Source organism: Camellia sinensis, chromosome 3, assembly GCF_055761805.1.
Source record: "Camellia sinensis isolate YWXY chromosome 3, ASM5576180v1, whole genome shotgun sequence".
NCBI lineage: Eukaryota > Viridiplantae > Streptophyta > Magnoliopsida > Ericales > Theaceae > Camellia > Camellia sinensis.
Genome location: NC_138963.1, coordinates 103200789 through 103218299, shown reverse-complemented (window position 1 = coordinate 103218299; position 17511 = coordinate 103200789). Strand labels below are relative to the sequence as shown.

The window sequence follows — 17511 nt, the reverse complement described above, 5'->3', positions numbered from 1 at the left end:
TTTACACAAACATGGAGGGGTGCAAGTCACACTTGCAACCCCACAACCTTTCATTTGCATCTCATCACAAAATCACTTGCACCCCACATGTTTTTATAATTTTTTTTTTTTTTGTCTATCCCACTGTTTTGAAATTCTCCCTACATTTTATATCAGTTAAGAAAACAAACTTGAGTTGACATCGTCTCTCCTTCCTCGTTGCCTCCATCTCATCAATCTCTCTCTCTCTCTCTCTCTCTCTCTCTCTCTCTCTCTCTCTCTCTCGCAATCCCAACCAATTCCTAATCTATAAAGGGGGAAAAAATCTAATTAAGGGCAAAAAAATCTAACCACGTTTTGATTTTTCATTCTCTCTCTCTATCTCTCTCTATCTCTCTAAAGCACAAAACTCCATCTATCAATTTCTCTCAATTGGATTTTCTTTCTCACGCTACTCTCCCTTTGTGAATAGGTTCTTCCCTAAATTGCAAAAAAAAAAAAAAAATAGAAATAGAAAAACAGGTTGTATTCTCTCCGTTGCTCTCTCAATACAAAATTCTATTCATCAATTTTTTTCTCTACTCAACTGAGTTTTCTCTGTCACTACTCTCTCTCAAGGGCTTTTTTATTTTATTTTTTTATCAACACTCTCTCAAGGTCTGTCAACTAGGCCTTAGTAAACCAACTAGGCCTAACCTAATTGACCATCATAACTTTCCTAAGGGTTTAGTTCCTAAGGAGAGGTTATGGGTTCAACTCTACTTAGGGGAGTTGAATTAAGGGGAGCAAACATTTGGTGCTTTGCAAATGGTAGGAAGGCTAACTCCCATAGGTGCTAATCTTATAACTAACAACTGATTTTCGCTGATAAAAATAAAAATAAAAAATAAAACTGCATCTTTATAAGCTTGTCTGATCTCCAACAATCAACTATTGATTCAAACTTCAATTTTTTTTTTATTTTTTTTTAGGTTTCTTCTGTTTGCCATTGGATTTCTTCTATTTTACAAATAGAGTTTCAATGCTTCTTTGCTGCAAAATATAGTTTGACTAAGTGGTTTCAGTGCTTCTCCATTTCTTCTTTCTATCACAATCTCGAAATGGAGAAGAAAATTATAGTTTTATTGCAAAGCAACAACATCAGGCTCTTTATTATGATTTTGGGGTTATATTAGCAAGTCGACGTTCATCAGGTTGGCTATTGCAAACAAAATTTGCCATTGTTACAGTACCTCACTTTATCAAGAGTGATCGGACATCCTGCCGGTCATTTGGCCAAACATCCTGTCGAACGACCGGCTACTCCCCATATATATATATATATTTAAGAATGTGAAATATAATATTTACCGGACATCTTGCCAGTCATCCGACCTGATGACCAACTGCTACACCATCATTATTTTATTTTATTTATTTATTTATTTATTATTTTTGAAAAACTTCTCCTAGAAGTTGCTAGAAGTTGTTTGGGCAAATTGTTTTCATAATTCAGCGGATTGTAAAAATAAATATTTTATAAAATTGAATTTTATAATAAAGAATCTGATATAGTGTGTGTATATATATATATATAAATACTAAACTAAAACACAAAAGTAAATTTTTAGTTATAATTTGACTCAAAATTTGTTGATCCTGATGTGGATACTCTTACAATAGCAGGATACAGCTTGGAATGAGGGCAATACTATTTGAACCGTAGATTGGAGGAGATGATGTGGCATAATCTCACACCATGAACTAGACTATAGTTAAAAAGTAAACATGAGAAGCCACTCCAAAAAAAAAAAAAACCAGCTGGCATTTGTTGCAATAAACACGCCTACACCCCCAATTAGGAATGGTAACGGGGCGGGGTAGGGCTGGGGATCACACTTCCCGTCCTCGATCCTCGATGGTAAAAATTTCCCCATCCCCTACCTCGGCCCCGATCCCCGACGGGAAACCTATCACCGTCCCCGTCCCTGCCCCCTAACGAGGATCGAGTTTCCCTGACCCAAAATTTCCCAAACCAAAAAAAAAAAAAAATCCCAATAGCAGCGGCAACAACAATGATTCAACATCATCAAACAACATTATCAACATATAGAGAGGGAGAGAAATCTGAGTAAAGAGAGAGAGAGATCTGCTCAGATCTGTCGTGGTAGAGGAAACCGATGTCGGAGGAGGAGGAAGTGGAGCTCGACGACGATGTTCGGTGCTCTCTCTCTCTCTCTCTCTCTATATATCTTTGCACTCTACTCTCTTTGCTTGGAGGAGGATGAGGTGGCACTCGGAGGAGGATGAGGAGGAGGTGGCGCTGATTCGATGAGAGACGGTGAGGAAGAGAGAGAGAGAGAGTAGAGAGAAGAGAGAGAAAGATAGAGTAGATATGAAATGAAATAAAAAAGATGAAATGAAAGAGAGAGAAAGAGAGAGAGAGAGAGAGAGAGAGAGAGAGTTAATCAAAAAAGTATATATGTATATATATATCACTTTTAGGGACAAACGGAACCGGGGCTTGGGCATTTATCACTGTCCCCGGCCCGAAATTGATTGGAGATTGATTTTTGAATACCATCCCTATTTCGTCGGGAGTATTTTTCGGGAAAAAACCGATCGAATCGAGGTTGGGGAATCGGGTCCCTGTCGGGTCGGTTTCAAATTGCCATCCCTACCCCTAATCCCCACTAGAGAATGCAATTTGGTTGGTGAAAACACTGGATAATTTCCAACGCCTAACCCTCTTTTAAAGAAAGGGCTCCTAAAGTAGTACTAGCAAAATCAAAGCTAGTAGCCAACCACTGTTATCTCTTCCTATATATCATAAATTCAAATATGTCATCTTTGTAGAGTGCACCCAAGAAACCAGACATCATTAGATCCATGGCACATGACTCAAATAAAGGAATAAAAACCAACCAATTATCATCAAAGAAGTTGATTCATTTACTTGTTTCAAATCACAAAGCAAGTTTTTAATTGCTGTGAACATGAGAGGACATGTTACAGTTATGTTGGTGTTCAACGTACAAGCTCTTTTAAGCTTCATTGAGGTTTAAGTACATAAAACGGCATCGTTTTGTGTACCTCCACTCTCACTAGCAGTCAACCACTCCTTCCCCCACCCTTGCCACCAGCCATAAGCCGAACGTCGCCTCAAGAAGCCATGACACAACAGCGCCTTCGATGGTAGAGATTTATGGAGATAGAAGTTACGATCTAAGGCAGTAGAGGATATGGCAGTTATAATAACCCGACCCTTTCATATTCTTTAATTTCCTCATTATATGTGTGATTCTATGTGTGTTTATGTGTTTGCTGTGAAATTCCATGTTTCAATATGTGACTTACATGTTTATCAATTTGTATCTGTCGGTTATAAGAAAATCTATTGAAATTACAAACTTTAGACTGAAAATTGAAAGCCCTAGAGGCACGATAAACCGAAATTGATTTTACAATTATGATTGGCATGATTTTAGAATATAATATGAAATTTTGTAAAAATTTGATTTGTAATGAATTAAGTAGATGTATTTAAGCTAAACTCACTTTAATGGGTTCAAAAACCGAAATTAAGTAGATGGATACGCTAATGGGAATTTTTAGAGCCATTTGGGAAGTTTAATTGAAAATTGATTCGGTCTAATTCGTTAAGACGTGTTTGGCAAGAATCCTAGCCATAAGCATATATATATATATATATATATGTGTGTGATATAAGTTCCCTTTTTGAACTCATCTCTTGCATTATGCGAGTGGAAAATCCTAGAAGAGATCTAGAGAGAGAGAAGAAGAAGAAAGTCAATATAGGAGCTTGAAGCTTGGGAATTTAAGGGGAAAATCAAGAATATAGCTCAAGATAAGTGTTAATCCACTAGAATTCTCTTAATCTTTCTTCAATTACTTGGAATTAAGACCTAAGATGAAACTTTTGCACTCATAAAGTTAGGGCTTATGAGTTATGACCTTGATTGAATCTATTTCATGAAACTGAGCATGTGGTCTTTGGATTTAGTTAATTAAAGGGTTGATTGTGTTTTGAGTTGTCTTGACTTAGATTATGAGCAATTGCCTTTTGTTTCTCTTAGTCTTTACATCTTTGCATGTTTTGAACTCACGTATGTATATATGTTTGTATATACCATGAAGAAATGAAGAAAGTATGGAAGTTAGGGCTTCTATTTGGAATTTAAAAGAAGTTTTGATCTAATTGAGCTTGAATTCATGTTTTAGTATGCTCATATATCACGTTTTTTGAGTTAAATTGCTTGAATTGAACCTTAGAAATGAGTTTGGAAAGCTTGAATTTGTTGGATTTTCGAACTACACAAATAGAGCCCAAGACCGCACGTGCAGGGCTCACGGCCGCACGTGTGGAAAATAGAGGAAGCAAGTCAAGCAATCTAAAATAAAAGCACGCACGTGGCCACACATGCGGCACACCTCTCCACACGTACGGTGCAGGACTTCTGCACGTGCGGGAATTGGGGCAAAATTCTGTCAACTTCTGTTACTCTTTTTGACGCTCTAAATCTGTTAATGTGTATATTTACTCCCTCCGAAATGCTTAAAAATGAGTAGAAAGTGAACGAAGCGAAAGAATGATTAAAAAGTAGAAGCTAAGAGAAGAATGCTTTGTTTAGCCGTCTGTGTGTGTGTGCGCCATGTGTAGGTCACTTGCTAGAAGGGACCGTTGCTCGACTAAAATACTGTGAGTAATAGTAGTGCAACAATATGTTGTATGTTGCCATTTATTTATGTTCAATCACGAATGATATGTTTTATGCAACTTGTGTTTTGATTAAAGTGATTGAGTATTTGACAGCAATGACATAGGAAATGGACCCAAAGTCGTTTTGTTTTTGTTAAATATTATGGGCCCGAGGCCATTATGTTTTGACATGGATTACGTGGCCCAAAAGCCGAGGGAGATGGAGACATGTCGATGTTCCATCTACCTTAGAATGTTCAAAACAACTGTTCATATGTGGGCCTAAGGCCGTTGTGTATCAAGTTGGGCCTAAGGGCGTTGTGTCTTATGTTGGGCCTAAGGCCGATATGTATCATGTTGGGCCTAAGGTCGTTCCGTATTTGTTGGGCCTGAAGTCGTGTATTACGTTAGGCCCAAGGCCATTCCGTATTTTGTTGGGCCCAAGGCCATTTCGTCTTGTGTGGGCCCGAGGCCGTTCTGGAATGTGATTATGATTACAACATGTACATGTTATATAAATATTCTTCAAGACATATGCTCTTATATATATAAACCTCCTTACATTATTATTACTCACTAAGCCTTGCTCACTCCGTTTATATATATATATATATATTTATGCAGGTGATCAACTTGGAGGCCAGCCCTAGGTCAACTTCAAGAATTTTTGATAGACTTGTTTTGTTAAGCCTCCAAAGTTGGAGTCCTTTGGTCGTTTTTGAAGATTTTATTTAATGCCACATTTTGTTAAGTCTTTGGCGTCTTTTATTGAACACTTGGTCAATATGTAAATTTTTGGGCTTCTAACTCTTTATTTGTACCTACATGACTTGCATTTGTATATAGATATAAACTGTGTATATGAACTCTCTCTATATTTGTGACTGGATGTTTAAAATCCTGACATATAAGCAATACTCAATTCTGTTATTGCTTTGCTTCCGCTTTAGGCCCCATTATTGAACAAAATTATTTCGAGATTTTATTTTTGAGGCCTAAGTTCAAGCCGATCGTGGCCTAAACTTTTAAGGACGGAATTGGATCATGACAACAGTGGAAGGCCTGAAAGGATTTTGAAGGGAGATGGGGTTGCGATCTGAAGCTGAGGCATCTTGGCGACAACGATTAATTGTCTCGGTGGCATTGGTGATTCATTCTCCTAAATTTCTAATCTATCCATGGCGAGAAGTAGCTCGCAACCCACTTTCTCTAATGAATCTACAGTTGCGAGGATTTATTCTGACCGTCGCCATTTTTTGATTACTTTCCGGCAAGTAACCCATTATTTGGAAGGAGTTCATTGACGTTGATGGCGTTACTGGGTATTCAAGATTTCACCTCCATCTTTCAAGATTTCTACCATAAGCACAATATAGCAAAAAGTCATTCTTATTTTTTACACCCATATCAACTGTGAATGGGGCTATTTAGAACTTGGGAATAACAATTTTCTTCTTTTGGAAACATGGTCTAAAATCTGTCGTTTGGTATATTAATGAATCTGCTGTCTTCTCTCTCTATTGTGTCTACTTCATCTTCTTTTGGCATTTGTTTTCTCTCTGTCTGCCTCTCACTTTCTTTTCTTTTCTTTTCTGTTTTTTTTTTTTTTAAGCCTTCAGTACGCAAAACGACATTTTGTGTACTGCACGGCAACTCCAGACAGTTTCACTCAAAGGATCCGAACACCGTTGACAATAGATCCACAACTAGGCAACTTTCAGCTTTCCCAGTCGACGTTGGGCCAAATCTTCTGAGTAAAGCATGCCATTGGGTGACATGAGGCGTAGTAGAGCAATAAAAAAACGAGACTGAGAGGGAAAGAAGAAAAAAAAAGAAAACAAAAACAGATGAGTCATAATAAAAATGGGAGAAAAAAAATAGAAAAACCTGTAAGTTCAAATAAAAATATTGGCACGTGTGCTTTGGATGCTGTTTTTACCCATTGAAACCCTACAAGGGCACACCAGAAACTTGACAAACCGTATCCTTGACTGCTCACCAGCTGGTACGAAAAAAAGATTAAAAAGAAAAGGGAAGAGCATTATTAATGTGCTGAGGAAACAAGGAAAAGTTTGAAAACATCCATTTTGTTTTTGTATGAAAACATTTTTGAAGATTCAAAAACAATTTTTTGATATTTCCTTAAAAGTCTGTTATTTTTAGAAAATTTTCCAGTTCACTAAACGAGTTATCTGTTTTCCTCTTCTGAAATAATAATAATAATAACAAAAGTAAAAAACAAAAACACAACCAAATAGGTATCATTGTGAAAATTTCATTCATTTTTTAGTTTTAAAGTACATTGGCATCAAGCATTGAAAGATATAAAAGTAAATTATACAGGGCACAGAAAAATAAATTCCATACCATTAGAAAAAGAGTGCCTAAAGAAAAGCACCCGCTCATTGACAAACTAATAAATTTGAGGTCTCGCCCAGCCTGCACAAGAAAACATGTATCCATATCCTGATGGTAAAACACTAGTATCTACATACTGTAAAGCAAATAAGTACTTTATTCTAGAATGAAGTTATCAAGTTGTAAATCAAGCTTGAAAATTGCAAGAGACTTTTGATGATTAGGCGATGAAATGAAACGTAAGGTAGATTAGGTAGATTATACCACATTATAAGATAAAGCGGTATTATGCAATTGAGCTAATACTGGTTTTGGTTGATGATCCTTTTGCATCAGCACAGAATACAAATTTTGATCTCTTAAGCACAATTGAAAATTGTAAATGTGACACTGTATACTTAAAATCTACCCATTACCATACATATGATTCCCTTTTTTTAAAATCAATATTCATTCCTGTGACATGAAAAGAAAGGCACCTCAAAAAAAATAAAAACAAAATAAATAAAATAAAATAACCAGTAAAAAGCAAAAACAAGCATACCAGCAATGTCCCCTCAAGGCTATGAACAGAGGGTGTTACACACAATGCAAGGAAGAATGGAATCAACACTTTGTGCATCTGCGTGGACAATTTTAATCAAGGAAAACAAGATAATGTTACATTTTTTATTTTTCAGATAATATGAAAAGCACAGCACATCTATACACTGTGTGCATTCTATTAAACACATTTTCTCCAACATGAATCATATACATAATACATTTAATTAACAAAATAGTTAACCCATGAATAACGACACATATACGATCAGCCACCAAAGTCCCAAAAAAAAAAATATAAAAAAACACAGAACTAAGCAAGTATTGATAAGAACAGATATTGACAATCAGGGATAAATGTGCTGCAAGTGACCGTCCTATTTAAGCGGTGGCATGTATCAGAGCTACGAGAAATGACAGCAGCGAATATATATAATAAAAAAAAAAATTTAAAAAAAACAAGACAAAAAACTAACCTCCCCTATGACCTCAGGATCAGGCGAAAAAAAATTGGGGAACATCAAGGGAACAAATGTTCCAATAGAACCTAATATCAATCCGCTTAGTGCTCCAATGATCAGCAGCGACTTTAACAATCTTCGAGCCTGTTTGATATGATAAACCTTTCTGAACATCACTTGCATATGAAAATCATGTAGAGCCAGATGTTGGTAATAGGAATTTATGAATAGTAGTCATGCACTACACTCCAACTTTATCCATGAAACCCATAAAAACAAACATAAGTTTAACTAACCTCTGCCAGACTTTGATTAACTCCATACATCAACTCAGGCATAAATGACTGAGCAGTTTGAGAGAGAGGCTCACCAAACACGGTACACATGCTGTAAAGTTGCATCATGACCTAGAATGACAATTTGGCAGCGTAAATGTCCATCAGTTCCTTACAGATAAGAATTTAATGCAGATAGAGAAAGAAAATAAAGGGATTTTTAAAGTATGTGCTACAAACCTGATGAGCAGCAACAGTGTGTGTGCCCATTGATGTAGCAAAATATACAATGAGAGAGTAAAATGCAACCTAAACATCAAACAGGTTAGATGGTTGTATAATCATGTGTGCGTGGATATAGTTAGAAAATCAAGATGTCACAAACCTTCGACATCATTGTCACAAACACTGGAGCAGCAATCATAAATATTTGCAGAAGCTCAGTGGGTGATGGCGCAGAGATGGTAAAAGCGTTATATCCTTTCTTATTCAGAGCTTCAATCATCATATAACCTGCAATAATCTAAAACATACATGGTAGGTAGTAGGTGGTAACATTAGAAAAAAGATGCCAATTTGGAACAATGGAGAGTGCATCCACAAGAAAATATGATAAGAATTATGAAACCATGTCAATAAGATAGTGAAATGCATCTTACTTGCGACACCATTGTTGCCCAAGCAGCTCCAGCAATACCATAACCTAGGAATGTGCATAAGACTATGTCACCAATGCCGTTTACAGCACTCGCAACTGCCAAGGCCTTCAAAGGTCCCCATGAATCTTTCATGCCAAGACTGCACACCAGAAGGAACACATGTAAGCCTTGCAGTTTCATTGAGTAATGCCTCTAAGTAAAAATTAATAAATTAAAGTTGATACATGTTTATTAATAAATCATTAAATTGAGTAACTGTCCCCATAGAACCAGATCATGTTAAAGTAAGGATATCAGTAGGAAGATACATGATCTGGTTATCTTCCAGTGTTTAAGGTGCATCAATTATTCTTTTAACTTAGCTGCATAATCCATGACTCTTCAATGTTTAAGCTACATCTAGGTCTGTTACTCTTTCAACACAGTTCATTATAAGTAGCTAAATATCTTCCAGCACTAAGGCAGCACTCCAACCCACACGAGGGTACAAATCAACAAATAGAGCCCCATAAAAGAGCTTTTTCTATTCAAGGAAAAGGTGCAGTGCCAGATTTGTTGAAATGATGTTACTGTGTTATATAGTTACCATTAACCATACAATCACTCGTGATTCTTCTTTGTTTTCAAGAAGCTCAACCACTAACTTTCACGTACAAATCATTGGAAGAGTATAGTATATTTGCACCTGGCACTTTGAGCAACCCATCCAACAAGCACTGCAGGCCATGCTAAGCCTCGAATCTACCAACAGAAAAGATTCCATTCAATTGAACAGTCACCAAAACATATAAAAATATCAACCATCAAACAAACAATGCTCTTCCACTGAAATTCAACCAGTCCGGGAATGAAACAGGCACTAGCATATGCCACATAACTAAAGCACATGGTTAATGCAATTGCTAGACATAACAAAAAATGGAAGGACATAATTCTACCTGCAAACCAAGCGAGTACATCAGGAAAGGGCAATAATTCCTAGACAAACGCAAATGGCTAAAAGGCTTCAATTTTCTGGGGATACAGTTAATGTTACATAAACATTAGCAACTAATTCCACAGTGTTGGATCCCATATTCCACATACAAATTGGTTTCAAGTCAGATTTTATCGAACAATGAAGATAGGAAATATATATTCAGCTTTTTAATAAACTCAAGAAATGTTTTACTTGAAATAAATTTTACACAGCGAGTTCCTGGTGCCACCTTGGCATTTAAGTTAATATAGGTCTGTCACATAATGATCATAGTTGGGTGAATAAGAATTTCCACACGATTGGAAAGCCAGTAAAATTTTGAGAAACCATTTTGTATCCTCCTTTTTCACCAAAAAAAAAAAAAAAAGAAAAAAAAAAGATAAAGAAAAAGAAAAAAGTTACATCATCAGATAACAAAGAAAAAGGAATATAAACCTTGTAAACAATAGGAATAACGGGAAATGGTGTAGGTGAAAACAACATAGAATAGGTTTAATTAATGGCAGTCAAACCTGAACATATGTGTTTGCTGCAGGTATGATATGCGCATTCTTTGGGCCAGTAAAAGCTGGAAAAGTCATGTTAGCAAATCAATGAGACATTAGACCGCATTTGCTCATAATCAAGAGATAAAACATGAATGACTTTTCAAAAACAATCCAGCACTTCACCCATACGAGTCTTCATTACCAGTTAGTGCCCATACACCCAGGAATTTTGTAAAAAACAGCATTAATACACCACAAATCAACCCAACAAAAAGCAAGATAGATATCTGATGCTGCACTTCGGCTTTACCCTGCACAAATGAGGATTAGTCATTTAGTCAAGCAGTGCAGCAAAGACAATGAAAACTAGGCAAGGACTAACTAGTATTCAAAGGATTGGTATAAATATAATTGATGCAGGACAATTAGGGGCAGCCACAACAGTGGGCTTTTGGGGCTGATTTTAATTGAGTTTTATGGCTGAAATTGCAATAAAAGTATAGGGGACAAGTAGGGTTTGTGTGATAACCCTGTTCCGTATTATGCTAATTAATCTGAATTACGATTGTGATTATGTGTTTGATATGATTTTGTGTGCCACTTATATGAATATATGTGGTTTTGAATTTCTATCTGTTCACCGTAGGAATACCTTTTCAACTTACTGTTATAAACTGAAAATTAAAGGCCTTATCGGCCACAGAAACCGAAATTGACTACGCCTTTGTTATTAGCGTAATTTTTAGAGCCTACGGTGAAATTTAATTGAAAATTGATTTGGATCAAAATAATTAGATTCAGAACGATTAATTAAGCTTTATTATTTAACTCTAACCAAATGTGATTAGTGAGAGACTATAAAAGGAGCTCTATTATACTTATATTCATTTATTTGAGCTCAAAGCTGAAAATTGCTCTAAGGAAAGAGAGTGAGGGTCGGCTAGAGAGAGAGAGAGGGAAACAATTAGAGATTGAGCAAGAGGCTTAGAAATCTTGAAGATTAACTCAAGAACTAGCTAGAATTTGGGTGTTTGAAGCTCCTAGGTGAGTAAATTCATAGATTTTAGTTTGTAACTTTGTGAATTCAAAGTTGAATGGTGATCAAGAACATGAATTGAGTTAGTTTTGATGAATTGGGAGTCAATATACACAAGCATGTAGGAGATTGCCATGAATTGTATGTTTGAGCTTGAAATTTGCATGAGCTAGCATGAATAATGTTGAACATGGAGAATAGGGCACCAATCTTCACATGCATGCATAATTTTCATGGGTTCCACAATAATAACTGTCATTTGCATGGTTTGAAATAGAAACGAAATCAAAAATTTGCATGCATGTTTGATTATGGAAGATACGGAGCTTATATGAGGGTTGAATGCATGAGCCTTGATTATACCAAAGAAATGTTCATTAATTTTGAAGATTGGACCATGATTTTGAGTTATTGGCCTCATATTGTTTGTGTACTCATGATATATAATGTGTTTCCCTATCTTGGTACCTTAATTCGAGCTTTGGAGCCTTTGAATATCAAGTTTGAGACTCAAGAAAAATTTTGGATTTTCCAGAATTTGGCATGTCCGCTCGAGCGGGAAAAGCGCCGCTCGAGCGGGAAATACGAGCTCCCAGAAGTTTTGCAGGCATGGATGTCTGCTCGAGCGGGGAGATTCACGCTCAAGCGGGGAGCCATGTAGTGAGACTTTCAGCTCGAGCGTCCGAATTCACGCTCGAGCGTAAAAATGAGGCAACCAGTACTTTTGCAGACCTAATGGGTCCGCTCGAGCGGGAAAGTCCACGCTTGAGCGGGGACTCCTGTTTCAGAAATTTTGTAAAGATGTTCTATGTCTCATTTTCCATTCTCTTTCACTTCTAAGCACTCTTAGGCATACATTGAGCATTACAAATGAATCAAAAGGATAACAAAGAAGCCTAAGAGGAATGTATGAATTAAGAATGGATTGAATCGTTTGTGACCCATATGTGTTATGTAATGTGTAGGGTCGACCTCAAGGGTGAATCCACCGACAGAACACTGTGAGTAATATCTTAATAAGGATATTTTGAAGTATGTTATTTGTCCAATTACTTATTCCCTTATAAGTTTTATAAGTTTTTAATTTGAATTGTGAAAAAATGTTTGCTATGCCATATGGTTAGGCCTAAGGCCGTCAGCTATGAATGAATGGGCCAAAGGCAGTCTGACATGAATGATAGTCTGACTCGAATGATAGTCTGACATGAATGAATGGGACCGTTGGATATGAATGAATGGGCCGGAGGCCGTATGACATGAATGAATGGGCCAGAGGCCGTATGATACAAATAATTGGGCCAAAAGCCGTTGGACAAGAATGATTGGGCCAAAGGCCGTCGGACATGAATGAATTGGGCCCGAGGCCGTTTGATGTGTTTGGAATCGCAGTCACTTGACCTATATATTGATATATATATATGCCTGATAGAAATATGAATTGGGCCTAAGGCCGTTTGATGTTTATTGTTCTAAGTACCGTTCGTGTAACTTCTTTATTTGATATTGTTCACTGGGCATTCGCTCACGCACATTCATGTGTCTGTAGGTGAGCCAAGGGAGGTCCAAACCCAGCCTCAGTGAAGTTATGTGAAACAATCAAGGTTTTGAAGAATCAGCCGGAACGTCTCACGCACGAGACTTATTTTCGCCCTTTTGCTACTTTGTTATATTTTGTCATGTTGGCGAAAACGTTGGTCTATCTTTGTATATAAGTTTTGGTTAGGCTAACTAAGACTTGGATGATCCTCTATGTACAAAACTTTGTATTATTAACATGTATGCAAATAGATTGTTATGCGTGCCATGAAAGTACAGCTCTACGGACAAAAGTTTGAAATTGCTTCCGTTTGGCCCCCTTAACTCTGTTAAAACGTATCTGATTTGGTTTGAGGCCGCAGGTAATCTCGTAATTACTGGCCGGTTATGTCCTTAACCCACGGGGGCGGGTTCGGGTCGTGACAGTTTGTTTAGGGTAATAAATGGGTAAGAGTTTAAGCATGAAAAGATAGGAATATGGCACTATTTAGGGGCTGTTTTAGGAGCTGTGAACAGTATTCGTGAACAGCGTTTGGGCTGTTTAAAAGTGCAGAAAATACAGGAGGGAAAGAAGGAGAAGAAAAAGATAGATATAGGAATAAATTCCTTAAGCATCACACCTAGGGTTAGGATTGCATCACATAAACCCAAAGAGGCTTCAAAGCTCTCAAATTTTTTTAAAATATCAACTCTATTAAAGTATAAGCATTATATGACTTTATATAGAGAACTAAGGCCCCGTTTGTTTTGGGAGATAAAATGGAGGGGATTGATAGTGAGGGGATTAATAGTGAGGGGATTAATAATGAGGAATTGTTAAATTATTTGTATATAAAATAATAAAAAAATATAAAAAATTAAACATTATATTTAAAAAAAAATTCCCAATATATAAAAAATAAAAAAATTTCTAATCCCCTCACTATTTTCTAATACCATCTCTACCTCCTCCTTACCAATCCCCCTTCCAAGGGTATTAGCAATACCAAGGGACTAATAGTCCCAAGGCTTTCTCTGCAAACAAACAGAGGCTTTAGTAATACTTTGGTATTACTAGTCCCAATACCCTCCCTATAGCCCAAAACAAACGGGGCCTAATAGACTTCCTAAACCAACTATAACCAAAACAAGAAACTATCATAATATTTTTGACTTCCAAAAGTAATCTAAGACTAAATAAGAAACAAAAACAAAGACTAATTAAATTACTCGACCCAACACACAACCCATATTTGGAAATTTTACAAATTACCAAAATACCCTTAACCTTAAAAATCGTAAGAAACATAAAAATAATAATAAAGTAAGACTCTAATAATACTAAAAATATGATTATATGTGATTACTATCGGTTTCTCTTTAAAATCATGCCAAGTTCCAAATATTGCCGGCATTTTGAATTTACTCGTTGTTGAGTTTCTTTTACTCTACATCAATTATACTGCTGCGACACTCATAATTCTCATACCAGAAGCAAAAGCACGTCAGTTTTGACCTAAATAGCACAGATTCAGACAGACAACACCACACTTTTTAAAAAATAGAAGACACGTTACATCTAGGATATGTTAAAATTTTATATTTTTTTGGGTAAATTATACAAATAGTTTTTATATTTTGCCACTTGTGTCATTTTGGTCCTTATACTTTCAATTGGCTCAATTCCGACCCTTAATTTTAGATTTTGTGTCAATTTGGTCCAATTGATAAATTCGTTAGGTTTTTTTAGCGGAAAATTATCACTGAGTTAGTTGATGTTAAGAGATCAAATTGATCAAGTTTACAATTTTGCCCTTAAAAGCATTACAAATGCCGCTTATGTGAGCATTTGTCATAAAACATGCTAACAATTGAAATCAATTGAACCAATTTGAGACAAGGTAAAAAATTCAAGATCAAAATCAAGTCAATTGAAATTACAGGGACCAAAATGATATAAGGGTTGAAGTATAAGGACTAGCGGTATAATTTGCCATATATATATATATATATATATATTTATAAATTTATTATATATCAAATATATGAACAGTTTATTTAAAAGTAATAAAAAAAAAACACTACCTAAAAAAAAAACCATATATTCCATTACTCAAATATCAAAATATCATTTACGTAACAACCGTAATCTAAAGAACATAAAACAATTATAGAACATTAAAACACACATAACGTATTCATCTTAAAATGTTTCAAAACATATTTAGAATACACAGGTTGCATTATTATGACGAATGCATAACATTGTTACCGTAAAGAGATTCATCACAAAGGTTGTGTTCAAAGGTTCAAGGAGTGTTCGAGAAATGTTTGTAAATTGTCCAATATTATGAATTTAAAATTTTAATTAAGACAAGTTGAAGAAATGCCGGGCATGCTTTTAAGGGTGTCCACATAGTGTTGTGTTCAACATGACACGCCTCCTCATAGAAGTGTATGTGCTTCTTAGATTCTTAAGTTTCAACAATGCGTTAAAAAAATAATAAAAGGAATTCATGTGTTGAAACAAAAACAAATTAGGAAATTTGTTGTTTTTAACTGTTGAAAGTTGCTTTCGGAAAATTTAGTCCCCAACTTAAAGTATAATGCCTAAAATTTAATGACAAAATCGCAATGATGAATGAAAACCAACAATGCCCTTCAACAAAGCAACAATGCTCTTGACAAACTAACCTGTCCTGCAAGTGAAGTAGCGACCATATTTGATGTAGCAATTGAAAGAAACATAAAAACATAGCTCATATAATCGCAAACCACAGTCCCAGGACCTGCCCAAAACAAAACCACAAAATCACATTCAAATTAAATCGCGGCCTTTCAGACCACCAAAATTTTACACTGAATAGACAATCAGAAAAAATAAAGAAATACCTAAAGCAGCAAGCTCAAGAGAACTTTGCTGACCAATCACAACAGTGTCAATGAGACTCATCAATGGTCCACAAATCCACAAACCAATAGCTGGCCCTGAAAACTTCATAATTTCTACCATTTGATTCCAAATACTGTCATTCACCACGAACTCTTCTCTTTTTGACTCAACCACCTCTGTTTCTTCATCTTCATCTTCAACCGAAGCCATTTTGGAATCTTCACCACCGACAACTTCTTGGCTTGGACTAATGCAAGCAGTAATGAACTGATTTTTTGCCGCTACATGAAAGATTCGGAGGCTTGAAGGCATGCGAGGTTTGCGATGGCATTGCAAAGAGAAGTGAACTTGCAATTGCAATTGGTTGAAGAAAGTCGGACGATTATACAATTGTTTGAATTTAGGGTTTTGCATTAGAAAGTAAGTGTTTCGATTTAGGGTTTGAAGATCCATGTTTTTGTTTAGAATATCAGTATGAATGAGAGAGAGAGAGAGAGAGAGAGAGAGAGGAACAGAGAACAGAGGCTAGCGGCTTATATTAATAGTTGCTCTATGAATTTGGAAAGAGTTCTTCTGAGTGAATTGGGATCCTCTCCTTAATTTCTGCCCTTCATTCCCTCCTTGTAGGGCCTTTGGGCCCACTTTGAGGCCCAATTTTGATAATCTGAACCGTTCATATTTTTAGATTTATTTAGTATATCATACCTGTAAAAAATCAAGTTGATCGGATATCAGAAAATATGTGTTCGGAAAACTATTTATTAAAAAATAGTTTGTAGTCCCAATTTTCTGAACGCATACTTTCTAATATCCGATCAACTTGATTTTTTACAGGTATGATATACTAAATAAATCTAAAAATATGAACGGTTCAAATTATCAAAACTGGGCTTCAAAATAGACCCGAAGGCCCCTGCAAGGAGGGAAAGAAGAAGAGGGCTCAAGGAGGGGATCTGGACTCCTTCTGAGTCACCTTGATGGAAGCTCCGCCGCCAGTAACTGTCCACGTCCACATAGTGGTCAAACTACAACACAAACAAAATAAATTATTCGAATCGAAAGTGGATCCATATGATGGCCTCATGAATCCCTCAACTTATGTGAACACGAGGCGCCAAACAACCCTTCAAAATATGTTTGGAAAAAATAAAAATGAGCTTAACAAAAATATAAAAAATAAATAAATAAACTATTTTTGAGTTTAAAAAAAAATTATTCATTCTCAAAGAAGATAGAACAATGCAAAAATGATTTTAAATTTTTTAAAAAAATTTGTTACACTAAATTAATTGTCCAATTTTTTTATAGTACAATCAATAAATATTTTTTAGACCATCTTTAATGGTAGTTGCTATTATAATATTCTCAAAACTATAATTTGACATGTTACGATAGCAATTTGTCAAATTATAACAATAGTGCTATAATGGTGCAATGCCATTTTAACACAATCCTAACCAACTTTTCCTCTCTTTTTTTTAGGTGATGTTTGGATTTAGTGGGTTTTTTTTTTTTTTTGATCTTTTTAAAACTTAAAATATTAAAATATTAAAAATTTTATTATAAAAAAATTTGAAAAAAAATGTTTACAATGAATGTCCTGGATTATTTTGTGGCAATACCAAA

General features: G+C 35.7%; 1 protein-coding gene across 5 annotated transcripts in view; it reads right to left on the bottom strand.

The window, feature by feature from the left end:
• Positions 1–16477, bottom strand: part of LOC114266073 (protein DETOXIFICATION 46, chloroplastic) — a 128887-nt gene extending 112410 nt beyond the window's left edge. Inside the window, exons 1-14 of one of the 5 annotated variants that reach the window (XR_003630535.2) lie at positions 15885–16475; positions 15687–15781; positions 10644–10752; positions 10466–10521; positions 9660–9715; positions 8975–9113; positions 8701–8838; positions 8556–8624; positions 8337–8447; positions 8056–8206; positions 7581–7658; positions 7046–7117; positions 6618–6680; positions 6052–6486 (exon numbers count right to left, since the gene is read on the bottom strand). Coding sequence is in view for 3 of the 5 variants with exons in the window: in XM_028206975.2 (XP_028062776.2) it covers positions 6385–6486; positions 6618–6680; positions 7046–7117; positions 7581–7658; positions 8056–8184; positions 8337–8447; positions 8556–8624; positions 8701–8838; positions 8975–9113; positions 9660–9715; positions 10466–10521; positions 10644–10752; positions 15687–15781; positions 15885–16338 (1671 nt within the window). In the remaining 2 variants the exon portion in view is untranslated. Of the gene's footprint in view, positions 1–6051; positions 6487–6565; positions 6681–7045; positions 7118–7437; positions 7493–7580; positions 7659–8055; positions 8207–8336; positions 8448–8555; positions 8625–8700; positions 8839–8974; positions 9114–9659; positions 9716–10465; positions 10522–10643; positions 10753–15686; positions 15782–15884 lie in introns of those variants that run through there. The other 4 variants (XM_028206975.2, XM_082920484.1, XR_014364371.1 and 1 more) reach the window with 4 other exon arrangements.
• Positions 16478–17511: the final 1034 nt, after the last annotated feature.